Source organism: Oncorhynchus clarkii, chromosome 17 (genome assembly GCF_045791955.1).
Source record: "Oncorhynchus clarkii lewisi isolate Uvic-CL-2024 chromosome 17, UVic_Ocla_1.0, whole genome shotgun sequence".
NCBI lineage: Eukaryota > Metazoa > Chordata > Actinopteri > Salmoniformes > Salmonidae > Oncorhynchus > Oncorhynchus clarkii.
In genome coordinates, this window is record NC_092163.1 from 13841624 (window position 1) to 13861115 (window position 19492).

The 19492-nt window shown below is 43.1% G+C and overlaps 1 protein-coding gene across 2 annotated transcripts; it reads right to left on the bottom strand.

Moving 5' to 3' along the window:
• Positions 1 to 615: 615 nt before the first annotated feature.
• LOC139369593 (D-aminoacyl-tRNA deacylase 1-like) lies at positions 616 to 16904 on the bottom strand. 2 transcript variants are annotated; one of them, XM_071108845.1, is made up of 6 exons: positions 16805 to 16904; positions 16244 to 16334; positions 15707 to 15942; positions 6198 to 6295; positions 3292 to 3459; positions 616 to 1818 (listed from the first exon to the last, which is right to left on the bottom strand). In XM_071108845.1, the coding sequence occupies exons 1-5, from the start codon at positions 16845 to 16847 to the stop codon at positions 3301 to 3303; spliced, it is 627 nt and encodes a 208-aa protein (XP_070964946.1). In that variant the 5' UTR covers positions 16848 to 16904; the 3' UTR covers positions 616 to 1818; positions 3292 to 3300. The 2 variants fall into 2 exon arrangements, with proteins under 2 accessions (XP_070964946.1, XP_070964947.1); XM_071108846.1 differs by having other exon boundaries at positions 1667 to 1818; positions 3260 to 3459.
• Between the last annotated feature and the right edge of the window lie 2588 nt (positions 16905 to 19492).

The window sequence follows — 19492 nt, forward strand, 5'->3', positions numbered from 1 at the left end:
TCTTATAAATAGCACTGGAAAGTTTCCAGCAAGAGTGGAAAAAGTGGTTAGGGCTCTTAGCAACTAGGTTTCATTGTGCCTCCTTTAACCCTTTGAGTCAAGGAACAAGAGAGAGAATCAGAGAATGAAAGAGATAAACAAAAGTAAAAAGAGGTGGTAAATGGTGGTGTGAGAGATTAAAGGGACAAAAGTAGCATAATAATGCACCAAACAAGATAGTGCTTTATGTCTCAGAAGGTTTGTCCTCTCACACAAGTATCTTATAAGCTACCTGACCACAGAAGGAAGTATGGCATTGTACTGTCATGAGAAAATACATGAGAAATAAGAGCTAGACACCACACACACACAACCAAATTGTCGGTTTGCGGCCCAGATGTGGTTTTATGCATAAAACCATCCCTGAAATGAACGATTGCCTATAACCTGTAGAGAGGAATCCTGCACTCAACCCGGGCATGGAGTTATTTAGTATACTAAATAGGATGAATTCCCAAAGTCTCAGAGGTGCACAAAAGAAAAGAAAGAGGGGGAGGAGGAGGAGGGAAGTGGGGGGGGGCAACAAATTAAATCCAGTTAAATTGTTTTTCCATAGCCAGTGGGGTTTGGCAAGAGACTGGCTCACACATGAGAGGCAAGATAAAGCCCCCGAAAGAAACAGACAATCCCAAACGCTGTAGCAGTCTCAGATGTAGCAGAATGCCTGGAATTTAACCCACTTTCCCATGTCCAACTGAACTGACACCGCGCCCAGACACAGCTCCAAAGGCCGGGAAGATGATACACACACGAAGTGCACACTTGTAGTACAGTACTGAGATCCACAACAAAACACTATCAAAGACGGAACAACTCACACACAAACTGTAGAATACCCCCCTCCACCATCAATGAGTCATTGCCAGTAGGGACCCCGATACACACGTGGAACCACACAGTCTCAACTATGCACCATTAAAATCAAAATGGCTTTCATCACTTCTGCTGTACTGTCTTGGTTGGTATCTACATCCATAATCCAGCAGTCACTTTCCCTGTTGTGATGAAACATAGGTCGGGGCTGTCTACTGTCTGGAGCGTAGAGCCCCCTAAAAACCACAGTAGATCCAGACATATTTGGGTCATGTCTTGTCTTCTCCTCATATGATATCTCCAGAGCCTGACGTTGTTTCTCAGTTTCCTCCCGTTCTGTTCTCAACCAGAAATAAACATGGAGAGAAATCTCATCCCAGCACAACGTCACGCTGCGAGGGCACAGCAGTTCCTGTAGGCCAGGAATAGATGCTCTGTCAACTAAATACTGGAGTTTTGAAGGTATTTGTGTTCAATGTTAAGGTAAGTGTGTTCCTCCCTCAGACCATCCAAGAACAAGGATAGAGCATGTACACACTCACAACAAACACAGCATAGGTCCACACACCATGTTTTCTTTTATAAAATGACAACATTTACTTTCAAATCCACTAAACAGCAGTATAGCATATAATGTTCACAACATTCATAAATATTAAATGTGTTGTCCTGATTAAGACAATAACTCCAAAAGTAAGTTGAGAGAATGTCCTGCATCTCCATCTTGTGATGCCACTAGCCCTCTCCGTCATAGGTGCCTTTGGGTTTTGGGTGTAAGGTCCCTTGTCTTTGAGTAGAGGAAGACAGTGGCAGAGACTGCCAATGTTGTAGAGAAAGATGGAGAGGAAGAGGCCCATACATTCTTCCAGGAGGACAGTCCAGAGTCACGTCTCACAGTCTCTGCAGATGAAGTCCATTTTGGCAGACTGGGCTCCTCCGGCTCCTCCCATCATCAATATGGTAAATCTATAAGATATAAGGCACATTGTTATCAGTATATTCATATATAGAATATCAATTAGCAGGTGCCATTATCCAGAGCAACTTGTATAGACTGTTAGTAGCATTAAGACGAAGTACCATTAGACACAGCAGCACTGGACACAGCCGTATTGGACACAGTAGCACTGGACACAGTAGTATTGGACACAGTAGCATTAGTAGGAGTGGTGGCTGTTGTAAGAGCAGTAGTTGTAGTATTGAGAGCAGGAGGAGTCTTGCAGTAACAGAACCACAAGAACATTTCATTTAAATAGAACATTGCAGGAAGGAAGTGAGGGAAGATAGGATGAAGACTTGTCACAAACTGACTCTAATCATTCTGAGACACACACAGTGGTGCACACTGCTCATTTTTAAGTCATAGTAAGCAAACCTCAGGGAGACAAAGTTCCCCTTTAAAAAAAATGAAGCGACGGAACTGAGGAAGCGAGAGAGAGGAGAGGAAAGGAGAGGAAGAGATGAGGAGGAGAGTGAGCATTTCTCTACGTTCAAGTTCAAGTCTGAGCTTGCTTATCACACAGAGAACTGCTGCCTTTGCGTTCCCCCCCGAAAGTGAAAAAATGAAAACAATTCTCAATCTCTCCCTCCCCCCTCCCTCGTCTTTCGCTCTCTGTCAGACAAAGTGGCCTTATGCAACCATCTCGGGGAGGCCTTGCTGATGTCTTGCGGCATATTTACCCAGCCCGCCCCCCTCTCTCCAGCTTCCTTCTCTCTTTTTGTCTCGTAAAGTGAGGGGAGTACAGTGTGTGTGTTGTGTCTCTAAATTACATATATTGTATGTACCGTGTGTGTATAATGTGTGTGTGTAAGTGTATGTGCATGGTTATGAAAGAGAGGACACGTCACCCAGTAGTGACGTCGTGTGGTGGTGTGTTCGCTCCGAAGCCACACCAACTCCACCACGGGTCACTGTCACTGACCCCAACACGGGGTAAGGCGTAGTCGCGAACACACCACAACACAGGCTCGCTCGTGCAAGCAAGCAGGGGCGGGCTGACTGACTAACGCAGTGACTCCACTTCTCTGTTTTTAGTAAACAAACGCTAGGGATGAATAAGAGCAGAGCCCTCTAATCCGGAGATCTGAACACTTGTATAAGAAACAGCCTCCTTCTGGATTTCACTACAATGTCAACAATAACATGGAGCGACCAAGGACCATGTGCAGTACAACATACACCAATGTGGATTGAAGTGGTTCTATTTCATCCATGTACTGTATGTGTGCAATAAATACAGAGAGGAAATCCAGAAGCTGTGGTAAAGGACCAGTGACGTCAAGCGTTTCGTAGCAGATGCATACAGCACTAGATACCACTACTTTGACCTAACATCAACCCTCAAACAGAGGACAACTTTATTGGTTATTTATTTGTACATTTTTAGTATAAGTAATGCAGCACTACCAGCACAGCAGGTTGGATGACTCAAGGCTCACCGTGCTGCCCTAGGTCTCCCTCTCTGACGACACGTCTCCGTCTGCTCCACTGCTGGCATTAGGGTCCTGGGCTCTGGGGCGCGGGGCGGCCCTCTCCCTGCCCAACTCCAAGGGTCCTTTAGAGCGCTGCTTCTCTTTCCTCTGCTGCTGTTTCTCCTGTTCAGCGAGCTGAGGGGGGAAACAAGGCCAGTGGTAAAGGGTTAAAAAGAGAAGGACAAAACTTGGATTGATCTAATGCAATTAGTAGGGACCGGAGTTGTTCATGGTCACGTGACCTGTTTTTACTGGTCAAGTCACGTGCCCAAGAAAAACCTAGCTATGTATAACTGTTTCAAATATTTGGCTACAGTAAAACAAGAGAAGAGAAGATGAAAAGAAAAGGGCAGAACAAGAAAGAGAAATAAACATCAGAGCTTTGTTTCACTGTGCTGCTATTTTCGAAAGCTATGACCATTTCGATGAAGCCTTAACTGTCCTGACAATATAAAGCGGTCACACTCAGAAAGAGCCGAGTCATCTTCCCATTCACTCACCATCTACGGTTAGCTGCGAGGCTAATCTATTGGACTCCTCCCTGAGGAAACTACTGTAGCAGCTATCTCTGTTCTGCTCAAAGAAGAGTAAACAACCACCCTACACTAAAAGGAACACAACTACCCCTGAAAAGGTTTGTAAACATACATGCTAAAACTTTCATGAGCGCCACAGGAAATATTTATGACTTAAAATGTCATGCTAAAGCCACAACATCCCACAAACTCTTAATGATTTAAAGGGAATAAGACTTAAAAAACCACCATGTATCTAGTTATCCCTGTACAAACTACATCGGGGTTAGCTAGCTAGCAAGCAATATACCATCTTACCCAGGGTGTTGTGTGGCTTTGAAAACCCCCAATAAAAACGATCACTTGACATTTCAGTGATTAAGACCACTGTTTCATATTCAAAATTACTTTCACAGAACAATAGAAACAGGATAACGTAATGGTATTGTTTGAAAGGCTCTGTTGTCCCTCTCCTAGGATCTGATAAAGCTTCTGATTCATAGAAAGGAAATGTGTGTGTGTGTGTGTGTGCGTGTGTGCGTGCGTAAGCTGCTCCCCCAGTTGACTGGTGATCCTCTCAGTCTTGGCATACTCCCCTCTAACTGCACAACAACATCCCAAATATCCAAAACAGACTAGATTAAAATTCTGAGGACTGCCGCTTACATCCATTGGACCGAGCAGTCAGCCAAGTTTACACACACAAAGACCACGCATGCACACACAGAAGGGACTGGAATCACATTCAGAAAGTCTTCAACAATTGACAAATAACTAAAACACTACAATTTCAAATGACTCACTGTACCTCCGCACATTGACTTGATACCGGTACTCCCTGTATATAGCCTCGATATTGTTATTTTATCGTGTTACTTTTATTTATTTTTTTTACTTTAATTTATTTGGTCAATATTTTCTTAACTCTTCTTGAACTGCACTGTTGGTTAAAGGGCTTGTCAGTCAGCATTTCACGGTAAGGTCTACACTTGTTGTATTCGGAGCATGTGACAAATAAAGTTTGATTTGATTTGAATAAAATACAATGTGAAGTGGATGGTTTAGGAGAAGCAGGGAGGGATGTCCCTACTCCCTCATGGCTGCTGCTGTTTGGAGTGGACCTGACTGCTTTCTGCTAAGTTTGGATCATAGCGCGATGTTTTCAAGTAGATGTGGTGGCGTAAACACATTCATCAAGGCTCCTTCAAATCCCTCTGTGTTATAATACATTAAGGTTTCTTGGATCAGGATTAAGCCTAGTCCTAAAAGCAGGGTCAATGGAGAATTTAGATTGAGCATGCTTTATAGTCCAGGACAGAGCTTAATCTAGGTCCAGGAAACTGGCCCTAAGAGAAGACATGCATTATTAATATAACATTGGGGGTGAACTTGTCACTACTTCGGCTACACATCAGAACTCATAAATCATTATTCCACATCCAAATATATTTCTTAGCCAGCATGGCCTGAGTCTCCCCTGCAGAGGCCGTCGTTATGGTAACAGAGTGCACAGTGACTCAGGAGTCAACCGATCCCTGTGGGGAGAGCGGGGGCACCCATGCGGTGGTGGCGCCCCCCCCCCCCATACACACACCTCGCCCTGGCCTGCCAATCATATGTTATGTCGCCTCCACACACACACACTTCTGGACACTTCTGGTCAATCAGTGGTCTTTCAGCTAGGCCAGAGGGGTGCTGGGACAGAGCAGGACAGATTCATGGGATAATCAGTACACATCTACAGTATCAGGATTGGTTTTTGTATCAGGGACTGGGGCGGCAGGGTAGCCTAGTGGTTAGAGCGTTGGACTAGCAAACCCCTGAGCTGACAAGGTACAAATCTGTCGTTCTGCCCCTGAACAGGCAGTTAAACCCACTGTTCCTAGGCCGTCATTGAAAATAAGAATTTGTTCTTAACTGACTTGCCTAGTTAAATAAAGCTAAAATGAAATAAAAAATATATTAAAAAAAGATCTATGGTTCACCTCCTTGAAGCCAGAAAACTGACCAACTAAATGTCTGACAGCTATCTCAGGGACCAGTAAGCCACATCTCAGGGAGCGGTGCCGGTCCATGGACCAGAGGTTGACTAACACTGCACTAAGAAAAACAATAGTGCAGCTTTGCATGTTGATCATGGTCCGTTCTCCATCTGTTACTACAAGAAGTTAGGCCTGCAGCACCACCTGCTGGAGGATAGCAGGATAGATAGATAGAGTGCTGAGAGAACGTCTGAACAATTTAGAACAAATATAGTCTAGCAATACATAGCCTAATAAAGGGAGACTCCGCAATATGACACCATCATACACCATGGGTCAACTTCCTGCTTGCAGAAATCAACAGCATCAACTGTACCTGTTTGGGGTCCATGGGAGCAGAAGGAGACACCAGTTCGATGGTGACTGGTCCGTCATTCTGGATGTGAACCTGCATGTAGGCCCCAAACTGCCCGTCTAAAAACACAAGACAAAAGGAAAATGTAAAGGTTAACCTTAATACATCTAAATGAGTCTAAAACAGTTAAAAGAACTAGGATCCTCCTTCGTTTCCCCCTTCCTCTATAGGCCAATATAAATGACAACACAACGTTTCCATCCAGTAACAGCCACTGCAGTTTGCTTATTGTGCATATTAATCTATATCAATGATTTATAAGCAGGTGACATCTCAGTACAACAGGGACACGGGGGTAGAGGGTGTTAAGATACAATAAGACAGGAAGTTTATACTTAAATGTTCCCCTTTGGTCCAGGTATGTTTCGATTTATTACATCATCTGCCCATGAAACCGGTGGTTGGGTGGTGTGTTCTAAAAAGAGCAGAATCATCTTGTTTCTCCCACTCAGGCGATTGGGCCTTGGCAGTAAGAAGACTAATTAGAGAGCTTGCGTCCCACTACAAGCAGGGACACAGAGTTCCTCCACTACACCTTCTCCCCGGTGGCTTGAACCAATTCACCACCAAACACCATCACCAACTACGACCTGATAAAAGAAAACTACCCCAATGTGGAACCGCCCTTGCACTGTGACCCATATAATTAAATATATATTGTTTTTATTTTACTAGGCAAGTTAGTTAAGAACAAATTCGTATTTTCAATGATGGCCTAGGAACAGTGGGTTAACTGCCTTGTTCAGGGGCAGAAAGAGAGATTTTTTTTACCTTGTCAGCTCGGGGATTCGATATTGCAACCTTTCGGTTACTAGTCCAACGCTCTAACCACTAGGCTACCTGCCGCCCCGAAAATGTTATATAACAATGTTTATTTCTATGCTGTGACCAACGACCATATAATTCACCACCAAACATGGCCTGACAAACCCACCCCCTATGTAGATGTGGAAACACCATAATCTTTGCACTGTAACGTCAATGGAGAATAAGAGCACCTCCTCCCAGCTGCCCACTGCACTGAGGCTAGGAAACACTGACACCACCGATAAATCTACGATAATTGAGAATTTCAATAAGATTGTTTCTACGGCTGGCCATGCTTTCCACCTGGCTACCCCTACCCCGGCCAACAGCTCTGCACCCCATACAGCAACTTGCCCAAGCCTCCCCCACTTTCCCTTCACCCAAATCCAGATAGCTGATGTTCTGAAAGAGCTGCAAAATCCAGACCTCTACAAATCAGCTGGGCTAGACAATCTGGACCCCCTATTTCTAAAAGTATCCGCCGCAATTGTTGCAACCCCTATTTTTCGCCTGTTAAACCTCTCTTTCGTATCGTCTGAGATCCCTAAAGATTGGAAAGCTGCCGCGGTCATCCCCCTCTTCAAAGGGGGAGACACTCTAGACCCAAACTGTTACAGACCTATATCTATCCTACCCTGCTTTTCTAGAGTCTTCGAAAGCCAAGTTATCAAACAGATCACCGACCATTTCAAATCCCACCATAGCTTCTCCGCTATGCAATCTGGTTTCCGAGCTGGTTATGGGTGCACCTCAGCCACTCTCAAGGTCCTAAACGAAATCATAACCGCCATCGATAAAAGACAATAATGTGCTGCCGTCTTCATCGACCTGGCCAAGGCTTTCCGACTCTCTAATGACTGCCTCGCCTGGTTCATCAAATACTTCTCAGATAGAGTTCATTGTGTCAAATTGGAGGGCCTGTTGCCCGGACCTCTGGCAGTCTCTATGGTGGTGCCACAGGGTTCAATTCACGGGTCGACTCTTTTCTCTGTATACATCAATGATGTCGCTCTTGCTGCTTGTGATTCTGATCCACCTCCACGCAGACGACACCATTCTGTATACTTCTGGCCCTTCTTTGGACACTTAACAAACCTCCAGACGAGCTTCAATGCCATACAACACTCCTTCCATGGCCTCCAACTGCTCTTAAAAGCAAGTAAAACTAAATGCATGCTCTTCAACCGATCGTTGCCCGCACCTGCCCGCCCGTCTAGCATCACTACTCTGGACTAGAGGTCGACTGATTAATCGGAATGGCCGATTAATTAGGGCCGATTTCAAGTTTTCATAACAATTGGAAATCAGTATTTTTTTACACCTTTATTTAACTAGGCAAGTCAGTTAAGAACACATTCTTATTTTCAATGACGGCCTAGGAACGGTGGGTTAACTGCCCTGTTCAGGGGCAGAACGACAGATTTTTACCTTGTCAGCTCGGGGATTCAATCTTGCAACCTTACAGTTAACTAGTCCAACGCTCTAACCACCTGCCTCTCATTGCACTCCACGAGGAGCCTGCCTGTTACGCGAATGCAGTAAGAAGCCAAGGTAAGTTGCTAGCTAGCATTAAACTTATCTTGTAAAAAACAATCAAATCAATCAATCAATCATAATCACTAGTTAACTACACATGGTTGATGATATTACTAGTTTATCTAGCGTGTCCTGCGTTGCATATAATCGATGCGGTGCGGACTGTCGTTGCTCCAACGTGTACCTAACCATAAACATCAATGCCTTTCTTAAAATCAATAGACAAGTATATATTTTTAAACCTGCATATTTAGTTAATATTGCCTGCTAAAATGAATTTCTTTTAACTAGGTAAATCGTGTCACTTCTCTTGCAACAGAGTCAGGGTATATGAAGACTATTTCTTCCTAACAAAGACAGCCAACTTTGCCAAACAGATTTAACAAAAGCGCATTTGCGAAGAAAAAAAAGCACAATCGTTGCACCTAACCATAAACACCAATGCCTCTCTTAAAATCAATACACAGAAGTATATATTTTTAAACCTGCATATTTAGCAAAAAGAAATCCAGGTTAGCAGGCAATATTAACCAGATTAAATTGTGTCACTTCTCTTGTGTTCATTGCACGCAGAGCCTGGTTATATGCAACAGCTTGGGCCGCCTGGCTCGTTGCGAACTAATTTGCCAGATTATGTAATTATGACGTAACATTGAAGGTTGTACAATGTAACAGCAAAATGTACACTTAGGGATGCCACCCGTTAGATAAAATACGGAACGGCTCCGTATTTCACTGAAATAATAAACATTTTGTTTTTGAAATGATAGTTTGCGGATTCTACCATATTAATGACCAAAGGCTCGTATTTCTGTGTTATTATGTTATTATGTTATAATTAAGTCTATGATTTGATATTTGATAGAGCAGTCTGACTGAGCGGTGGTAGGCAGCAGCAGGCTCGTAAGCATTCATTCAAACAGCACTTTCATGCGTTTTGCCAGCAGCTCTTCGCTGTGATTCAAGCATTGAGCTGTTTATGACTTCAAGCCTATCAACTCCCGAGATTAGGCCCGATGTGAAATGGCTAGTTAGTTAGCGGGGTGCGCGCTAATAGCGTTTCAAACGTCACTCGCTCTGAGACTTGGAGTAGTTGTTCCCCTTGCTCTGCAAGGGCCGATCCTTGACTTCGGCGATGTCATTTACTTTACATTTCTCAGCTCACTGGTCACCATAGCAACACCCACCCGTAGCACGCGCTCCAGCAGATATACACTGCTCAAAAAAATAAAGGGAACACTTAAACAACACAATGTAACTCCAAGTCAATCACACTTCTGTGAAATCAAACTGTCCACAACACCCACCCGTAGCACGCGCTAGGAAGCAACACTGATTGACAATAAAAGCAACACTGATTGAACATGCTGTTGTGCAAATGGAATAGACAACAGGTGGAAATTATAGGCAATTAGCAAGACACCCCCAATAAAGGAGTGGTTCTGCAGGTGATAACCACAGACCACTTCTCAGTGGCCACTTCTCATGCTTCCTGGCTGATGTATTGGTCACTTTTGAATGCTGGCGGTGCTTTCACTCAGTGGTAGCATGAGACGGAGTCTACAACCCACACAAGTGGCTCAGGTAGTGCAGCTCATCCAGGATGGACCATCAATGCGAGCTGTGGCAAGAAGGTTTGCTGTGTCTGTCAGCGTAGTGTCCAGAGCATGGAGTCGCTACCAGGAGACAGGCCAGTACATCAGGAGACGTGGAGGGAGGCCGTAGGAGGGCAACAACCCAGCAGCAGGACTACCTCTGCCTTTGTGCAAGGAGGAGCATTGCCAGAGCCCTGCAAAATGACCTCCAGCAGGCCACAAATGTGCATGTGTCTGCTAAAACAGTCAGAAACAGACTCCATGAGGGTGGTACGAGGGCCCGACGTCCACAGGTGGGGGTTGTGCTTACAGCCCAACACCGTGCAGTACGTTTGGCATTTGCCAGAGAACACCAAGATTGGCAAATTCGCCACTGGCGCCCTGTGCTCTTCACAGATGAAAGCAGGTCCACACTGAGCACATGTGACAGACGTGACAGTTTGGAGACGCCGTGGAGAACGTTCTGCTGCCTGCAACATCCTCCAGCATGACCGGTTTGGTGGTGGGTCAGTCATGGTGTGGGGTGGCATTTCTTTGGGGGGCCGCACAGCCCTCCATGTGCTCGCCAGAGGTAGCCTGACTGCCATTAGGTACCGAGATGAGATCCTCAGACCCCTTGTGAGACCATATGCTGGTGCGGTTGGCCCTGGGTTCCTCCTAATGCAAGACAATGCTAGACCTCATGTGGCTGGAGTGTGTCAGCAGTTCCTGCAAGAGGAAGGCATTGATGCTATGGACTGGCCCGCCCGTTCCCCAGACCTGAATCCAATTGAGCACATCATCTCCATCCACCAACGCCACGTTGCACCACAGACTGTCCAGGAGTTGGCGGATGCTTTAGTCCAGGTCTGGGAGGAGATCCCTCAAGAGACCATCCGCCACCTCATCAGGAGCATGCCCAGGCGTTGTGTAGGGAGGTCATACAGGCACGTGGAGGCCACACACACTACTGAGCCTCATTTTGACTTGTTTTAAGGACATTACATCAAAGTTGGATCAGCCTGTAGTGTGGTTTTCCACTTTAATTTTGAGTGTGACTCCAAATCCAGACCTCCATGGGTTGATACATTTTATTTCCATTGATCATTTTCGTGTGATTTTGTTGTCAGCACATTCAACTATGTAAAGAAAAAAGTATTTAATAAGAATATTTCATTCATTCAGATCTAGGATGTGTTATTTTAGTGTTCCCTTTATTTTTTTGAGCAGTGTATTTCACTGGTCATCCCCAAAGCCAACTCCTTCTTTGGCCGCCTTTCCTTCCAGTTCTCTGCTGCCAATGACTGGAACGAATTGCAAAAATCACTGATGTTGGAGTCTTATATCTCCCTCACTAACTTTAAGCATCAGCTGTCAGAGCAGCTTACCGATCATTGCACCTGTACACAGCCCATCTGTAAATAGCCCACCCAACTACCTCATCCCCATATTGTTATTCATTTTTATGCTCATTTGCACCCCAGTAGCTCTACTTGCACATTCATCTTCTGCACATCTATCACTCCAGTGTTAATGCTAAATTGTAATTATTTCGTCACAACGGTCTATTTATTACCTTACCTCCCTAATCTTACTACATTTGCACACACTGTATATAGATTTTTATATTGTGTTATTGACTGTACGTTTGTTTATCTCATGTGTAACTCTGCGTTGTTTGTGTCACACTGCATTCCCTTATCTTGGCCAGGTCGCAGTTGTAAATGAGAACTTGTTCTCAACTGGCCTACCTGGTTAAATAAAGGTGAAATAAAAATATAAAAACTATGACCTTATAGACCCAATTCACCACCAAACATGGCCTGAAAAAAACACCCCCTATCTAGATGTGTGGAACAACCATAACATTTGCACTGTGAACTATGACCTTATAGACCAACGTATGTTTCCTCTGTTTCAACAGGGAAGCAGGCGATTCAACTGATTCCGAGCCTTTCAGGTCAGGAGTCAAGTCTTGAGTGGCCTCAAGGATAAAGGCTACTGCATGTGACCCTGTAGTCTAGGCTGTTTCACTTAGGAGTGCATTGGCTTATCAACCCTAAAACCCTAACTCTGGTCAAGCCTTAAGCTTGACCAGCAACCCTTCTATTCACTATTGTTCTCCAGGTGTTTGTGATATTCACCTTAGGCTATCAATTACACTGAACAAAAATACAATTTTAAGTGTTGGTCCCATGTTCCATGAGCTGAAATAAAAATATCCCAGAGATTTTCCATACGCACAAAAAGCTTATTTCTCTCAGATTTTGTGCAGAAATTTCTTTGCATCCCTGTTAGTGAGCATTTCTCCTTCGCAAATATAATCCACCCACCTGACACGTGTGGATAATCAAGAAGCTGGTTAAACAGCATGATCATTACACAGGTGCACCTTGTGCTGAAGACAATAAAAGGCCACTTTAAAATTGTCACACAACACAATGCCACAGATGTCCCAAGTTTTGAGGGAGTGTGCAATTGGCATGTCCACTGCAGGAATGTCCACCATAGTTGTTACCAGATAATTGAATGTTAATTTCTCTACCATAAGCTGCCTCCAACGTCATTCTACAGAATTTGGCAGTCCATCCAACCGGCGTCGCAACTGCATACCACCTTCACATCTGGCTTCTTCACCTGCGGGATCATCTGAGGGGGATGGTGTCTGTAATAATGCCCCTTTGTGGGGAAAAACTCATTCTGATTGGCTGGGCCTGTCTCCTAAGTGGGTGGGCCTATGCCCTCCCAGGCCCACCCATGGCAGCACCCCTTCTCATTCAGGTGAAAACCATAGATTAGGGCCTAATGAATTTACTTGAATTGACTTATTTCCTTATATGAACTGTAACTCAGTAAAAACTTTGAAATTGTTGCATGTTGCGTTTATATTTTTGTTCAGTTTAGCTTCACCTCTTCGCTTGAACAAATTCCCTTTTGCAATCAGTACCGAGCAATAAATTGACCCAATGCTATTAAATATTAAAACCACACACTTAGAAGAATGCAGATCCTTTTACATATCTATTAAATATCCAAGGTATCAAAATTCTATCTTCATTTAGGCTTTTCCTATCTAGAGTGTCTTATGAGAGTCCATTTCTCTCCGCCCACAAACTGCCTACACAGCAAAGTGTCCTTGACACTTTTGGGTCACTGGATGTGAAATTCTGTACAATAGCAGTCTATTTTAAAAACTCCATATATGGCTCATTTTGCAGTGTTTCTCTCACCCAGCCCAGGCCAGCAGATAGATATAGTGATATTGTAATATACACTGAGTATAACAAACATTAGGAACTCCCCCTCCCCTTACCCTCAGAACAGCCTCAATTTGTCGGGGTATGGATTCTAGAAGGTGTCGAAAGCGTTTCACATGGATGCTGGCCCATGTTGACTCCAATGCATCCCACAGTTGTGTCAAGTTGGTTGGATGTCCTTTGGGTGGTGGACCATTCTTGATTCTCACAGGAAACAGTTGAGTGTGAAAAACCCAGCGGCGTTGCAGTTCTTGACACAAACCAGTGCGCCTGGCACCTACTACCATATGTCGTTCAAAGACACTTAAATATTTTGTCTTGCCCATTCACCCTCTGAATGGCACACATCTGCAATCCATGTATCAATTGACTCAAGGCTTAAAAATCATTCTCTTACTTGTCTCCTTTCCTTCATCTACACTGATTGAAGTGGATTTAACAAGTGACATCAATAACGGAGCATAGCTTTCACCTGGTCAGTCTATGTCATGAAAAATGTTTTGTACACTCAGTGTATAGGCCTAGTGCTTGTGGAGCCTACTGTATTCTTGTACCCTTTTCACACTATCGCGCTGACCCGACCTATAGTGCTGGCTGATATTATCGGTTCACATTGTCCTTTCCAGCATGGTTCCAGCCACTAAAGTGGAAGCGTAACCAGGTCAGCACATCACACACCTCAACTTGGTTCAACTCAATAGTGAGAAAAGGAAATGGGATACCAAGCAATGTTCCCTCAAAAAAAAATTGGGCACTGAGCAAATTTAAGGTCTGCTGAGCACAAACTTGAAGGTTGTGAAAATTCTGTGCAACTTCCGGCACGCGTTTACTGTGAACACTGAGGTTGTACCTCCTTTAAGTTACAGTTGTAAGAGTGGTCAAGTAGGCTACTGTGGCTATTTGATCATAATGTAGGCCTACCAGAGTGGCCTACCATCAAAAACAATGGAGAAATGCATCCCATAACATTATAACATGGAAATAGCTGTTCTATCATTCAGCCAACAGTAGCAGCCAATGTGTGGTGTTCAATGTAAGTCTACATTCCATGAGACTTTTGAACAAAAATGTGCTTGACATGAACCTGTTTATACACCTGTCATTCAAACAAGGAGGTGACTGAAACGTGTGATTTTTTATGCAAGAAACCACTTTTCAAAATAAAATACATTATTTCCATACCATTATTACAGAGAATCAGACAAATTAAGCTATGCTCTGCTTATTGTCTCAAAATACAACACTGCCCTTTTTAAGACCTAAAAAAATCTATTTACCTGACTCGTTTTCAAAGATGTCAAGACATGTAGACTTTTTGTGTTTTTGTAGGAAGCACTAGAAATGAGCTGTAACTGGGCTAATAACTCACTAACTAGCAAAGAATATGAACAAAAGTGCACAGGTGGCTCTCGCTCTGATCTCAAAACAAGAGCATCTATTCGCGATTGCTCATAATGTAGTCTAAAAACAGTCCAGTTCAAAGTGAAAGACACAGATCCATATGTGGCAATGGTTATTTGCATATAGGCCTACTGCAGCTCTGATTAGTTATGGCGCACTGGTCTGTGTAGAGTACAGGCCTGACTCTTGCCTGTCAATACTATAGAATCCTACTCCAATGCGCTCTGCCTACAAGAAAATATCTTTCACAGTTAGTTTTGCATACCAAGTTTTGAATAGTTTGTTTAATGTCGGTATGTTACATTGAAATTGGTTAACATTGCGTTGATTCGATCACAACTCCCACAGTAGAGCGAAATGTTGATAGTGTTAAAGGGGAAAGGGTCTCAAGAAAGGTGAGTGAAGTTCAAACTCATGCTTCTCTGGCTGGACGGATATTTTGTCTGCGCGGCAGTCTGATGGGAGCTGTACGCAGCTTAGAGGGAACACTGACACCTAGTCAGTTGTACAACTCAATGCATTCAACTGAAATGTGTCTTCCGCATTTAACCCATCCCCTCATAACCAGAGAGGTGCGGGGGGCTGCCTTAACCGACATCATCGGCACCCGGGGAGCAGTTGTTGTTAACTGCCTTGCTCAAGGGTAGAACGGCAGATTTTTACACCTTGCCAGCTCTGGGATTCGAACAAGAAACCTGTCGGTTACTGTACCAACGCTCTAACCGCTAGGCTACCCACCTTTGATCCTCTCAGGCTTGTTTAGTAGCTCGTAATATAGTTATAGCAGCTGATATAGGCCTAGTGTGTATTTAGCAGACTGTATGCCTGCAGTGTCAGTCAATGATGTTCACCCATAGTAATATCGTTTTCTATTTAGTCCTGTGTGTTCACCCACCTTTGATCATCTCCGGCTTGTAGGTGCTCCTCAGGTGTTCCAGGATGTTATTATAGAAGGGCTGGGACAGCTCTGCAGGCATGGCAGCATGGAAGTCTGGCTTGTTACCCTTTAGTATGCACTGCAGAGTGAACTGACTGACACACAGGACTTCATATTCCCTGTCCATGACGCTTTTGCTCCACGCCCGGCCGTTCTCATCGTCAAACAGACGCAGGTTGAGGATCTTACGAACCCTGAGAAGCAAAGAAATTAATGTTGGGGCGTAGAATTGATTGAAATATATAATTCATTTATTAGAATCCAAGTGTTGGGGTCACAGAGGAGATGGCTATAGGAGTGAGCAAGTATTTTGTGCAGATGTTCCAAACTTATTGGGCTAAATACAAAAGAATAGCTCTATGTGAATGCTACGGTTGTCTTACAAATTCCTATTACAGATATGAACCTGACCCTTATGCCCTGCCTATGTAGGAGAAGGGCTACAGTACCGTAGTGCAAAGATAATGTTTTGTGACTGAATGAACCCACACTCACATGTAGTCAACATCCTTCTGTGTGTCCTCCATGGATATACCCAGCAACACACACAGTCCTCTGCCTATTGAGCTGATGGGCACCTCTCCCACTGTGACAACACAGGACAGAATTATCAAATCAATAAAATAAATTGTCCTTTTTATTATTCAGTGTGAGACACATCCTCCTCAAAAAGTGTGGTTAATCTAGCACACACTGGCAGTCTTGCAAGTAGTAGTAGGCTGCAAATGTATGGAGTACATTGTACATTATTTTCATTAGGAATGTAGAAGTGAAAGTAAAAGTTGTCAAAAATATAAATAGTAAAGTACAGATACCCCCTAAAACGACTTAAGTAGTACTTTAAAGTGTTTTTACTTAATTAAGTTACTTTACACCACTGGAAAAGTGTTTTGTAAATACGTTTGATTGGATAGCCGTGCGGCTACCAAACTACGGTAGCTAACGTTAGCAATCCTCTGTGCTGCCTGCAAAATGCCTACCGGTGAAGAACTGTCATTCTTTGACACTATGAGCGATAAAGAAATAAAATAATAACAAGTAGACAGCGTTACTCACCTGACACGCTCGCTGTTGTCACTCTTTGAATGATTGCCTTCATTGTTTTGATTAGCTCGCTCGCTAGAATGAATCAGATTGAAGCGGTGCACAGACGTAAACGTCATACTTCCCATGAAACCTTGCTGCGTTGTCAGAGGCATCTAGCGGCAGCAGTTGGGAGTACAGTAGATCACTTTTGCTACCATATCAGACAGCATGAAAATGCTTAAAATACCTTCTGTACTGATTCCTGGGGTTAAATTGGTGTTTTGCACATCTGTCCCAAAAACTTACGGTACTGTCATTATGAGCATTTTCAAAGGGAAGGGAGCACTGTCACTACCTCGCTCTCCACACCAGGGTGCATGAATTGTGGAGCAAAATGAAGAGGAAATTCAGCAACTCCTGGAGGGCAGTGTAATACCCACTTCAAACAGAAAATGTGGTATATTACCTGTAAAAAATGTAATATATATAAGGCAATGTTGACCCCCTTTCAAACAGCGCCTTATTTACTATCTTCTTGCAGACAGTATACTGTACCCCTTTGATACATATCAGCGGGTAACTGGCACATTGGAAGGGTAAGGTGTTGTTAAATCATTGGGCCTGTTCGCATTGGGCCTGTTTGTGTTAATGAATTTACCTGAAAAAAAGCAGAGCACCATTCACACAGACCCGATACCTGTATTTTGGTTACAGGGTCTATGAAAATGCAGGAATCATGACTAGGTCTTCAGGTGGCTTTTAATTTAGTGTTTATTTTTTTTAAAGCTGGTACAAAAAAGCATGTATGGGAAATTAGTGTGATTTTGGTCTGTGTATGAAAGGGATATACAGTCAGAACCAAAATGGGCAGAAATTAAGACTGTATAAAATAAATAAAACAAATACTTAGCTACTGTATATTGTATACTAAAGTTTTTTTAAATTATTTTACACTAATACAATTGAGAAAAATATTTTGTTTAAAATTAACAAGTAATAAAATAAAAGATTGAGGTTAAAATGGCACCCTTGTTTTCAATACTCCAGCACCCTCCTCTTGCGAGGATAATGACACTAAGCCTATTTTCATGTGATCTGACCATACACCACCTGGAGTTTGATAAACAGCGTTAGCACTTGGATTGGAACTGGTGCTATGGTCAGATGACATGACAATAGACCTCTTTGGCCACATACACCAGCGGTGGTGTTGGCATTGAAACATGGAAAAGTATGCAGAAAAGTAAATATAGTATAGCAAATATAGTAAATATGGTGGTGGATCTTGGATGTTACGGGGTTATTTTGGTTCCACTGGTCTAGAGGCACTTGTTAACGTCAACGGTATCATGAACCAAGTACCAGGACATTTAAGCCAAAAACCTGGTTGCCTCTGTCAGGAGGCTGAAACTAGGCCGCAAATGGATCTTCCAGCAAGACAATAACCCCAAGCACACACAAGAAAATCGAGGATCTGGAATGATTTTATATGGAGGAATGGTCAAAGATCCCGACCAAAGTGTTCTCCAATCTCATAAAACATTTACATTTAAAAAAAATCTCTACATATACATATATATTTCACCTTTATTTAACCAGGTAGTTCAGTTGAGAACAAGTTCTCATTTACATCTGCGACGTGGCCAAGATAAAACAAAGCAATGCGACAAAAACAACAACGCAGAGTTACACATGAGATAAACAAACGTACAGTCAATAACACAATAGAAAAATCGATATACAGTGTGTGCAAATGTAGTAAGGTGTCGTGGAAATTTCCTGTATTTACCAAATCATGAGAGCAAACCACACACAAGTCAGAGTTATCACAAAGTCCATCTTTAATTATGTGAGCTCCATCACAACCCTGTGACTCTCAGATCAATTCAGTGTCTATCAATGAATTCTCTGAGAGTCCTTACACATTGCAACTGAGATCCTTTATAACAAAGACACACATAGCCAGACAGCATTGGCCATAAATTATCGTTCAGCTTTGTCTCCTAAACTATGTTATTTTCTCGCTCTCAGAACCATAAAACAAAACCTATCAACAGGCATATATCAAATACCCCCTCCTTGACAAGATCACAGAGACACATTGATTGGCACACAGACATTGTGGAGCCAAGAGATACACGCTTGACCTCTCCCCTCTCTGCGGCCAAAGTAACTTAGTCCTGACAGAGAACAGATGACTGCAAATGGCGAACAGTATTATACAAAAATAAACATTCTGATGAGAAGTAACTCACAAGCATATAATGAATATAAAACATCTTACCTATGTTACCAACTAATTCTGATTATTCCCCAACAAAGGTTAGGGAGGTAAGGCAATAAATAGACTATAGTGGCAAAATAATTACAATTTAGCATTAACACTGGAGTCAAAGATGTGCAGATGATGATATGCAAGTAGAGATACTGGGGTGCAAAATACAGTGCCTTGCGAAAGTATTCGGCCCCCTTGAACTTTGCAACCTTTTGCCACATTTCAGGCTTCAAACATAAAGATATAAAACTGTATTTTTTTGTGAAGAATCAACAACAAGTGGGACACAATCATGAAGTGGAACGACATTTATTGGATATTTCAAACTTTTTTAACAAATCAAAAACTGAAAAATTGGGCGTGCAAAATTATTATGGAGATATAAGCCTCCAGCTTCAGTGATTTTTGCAATTTGTTCCAGTCATTGGCAGCAGAGAACTGGA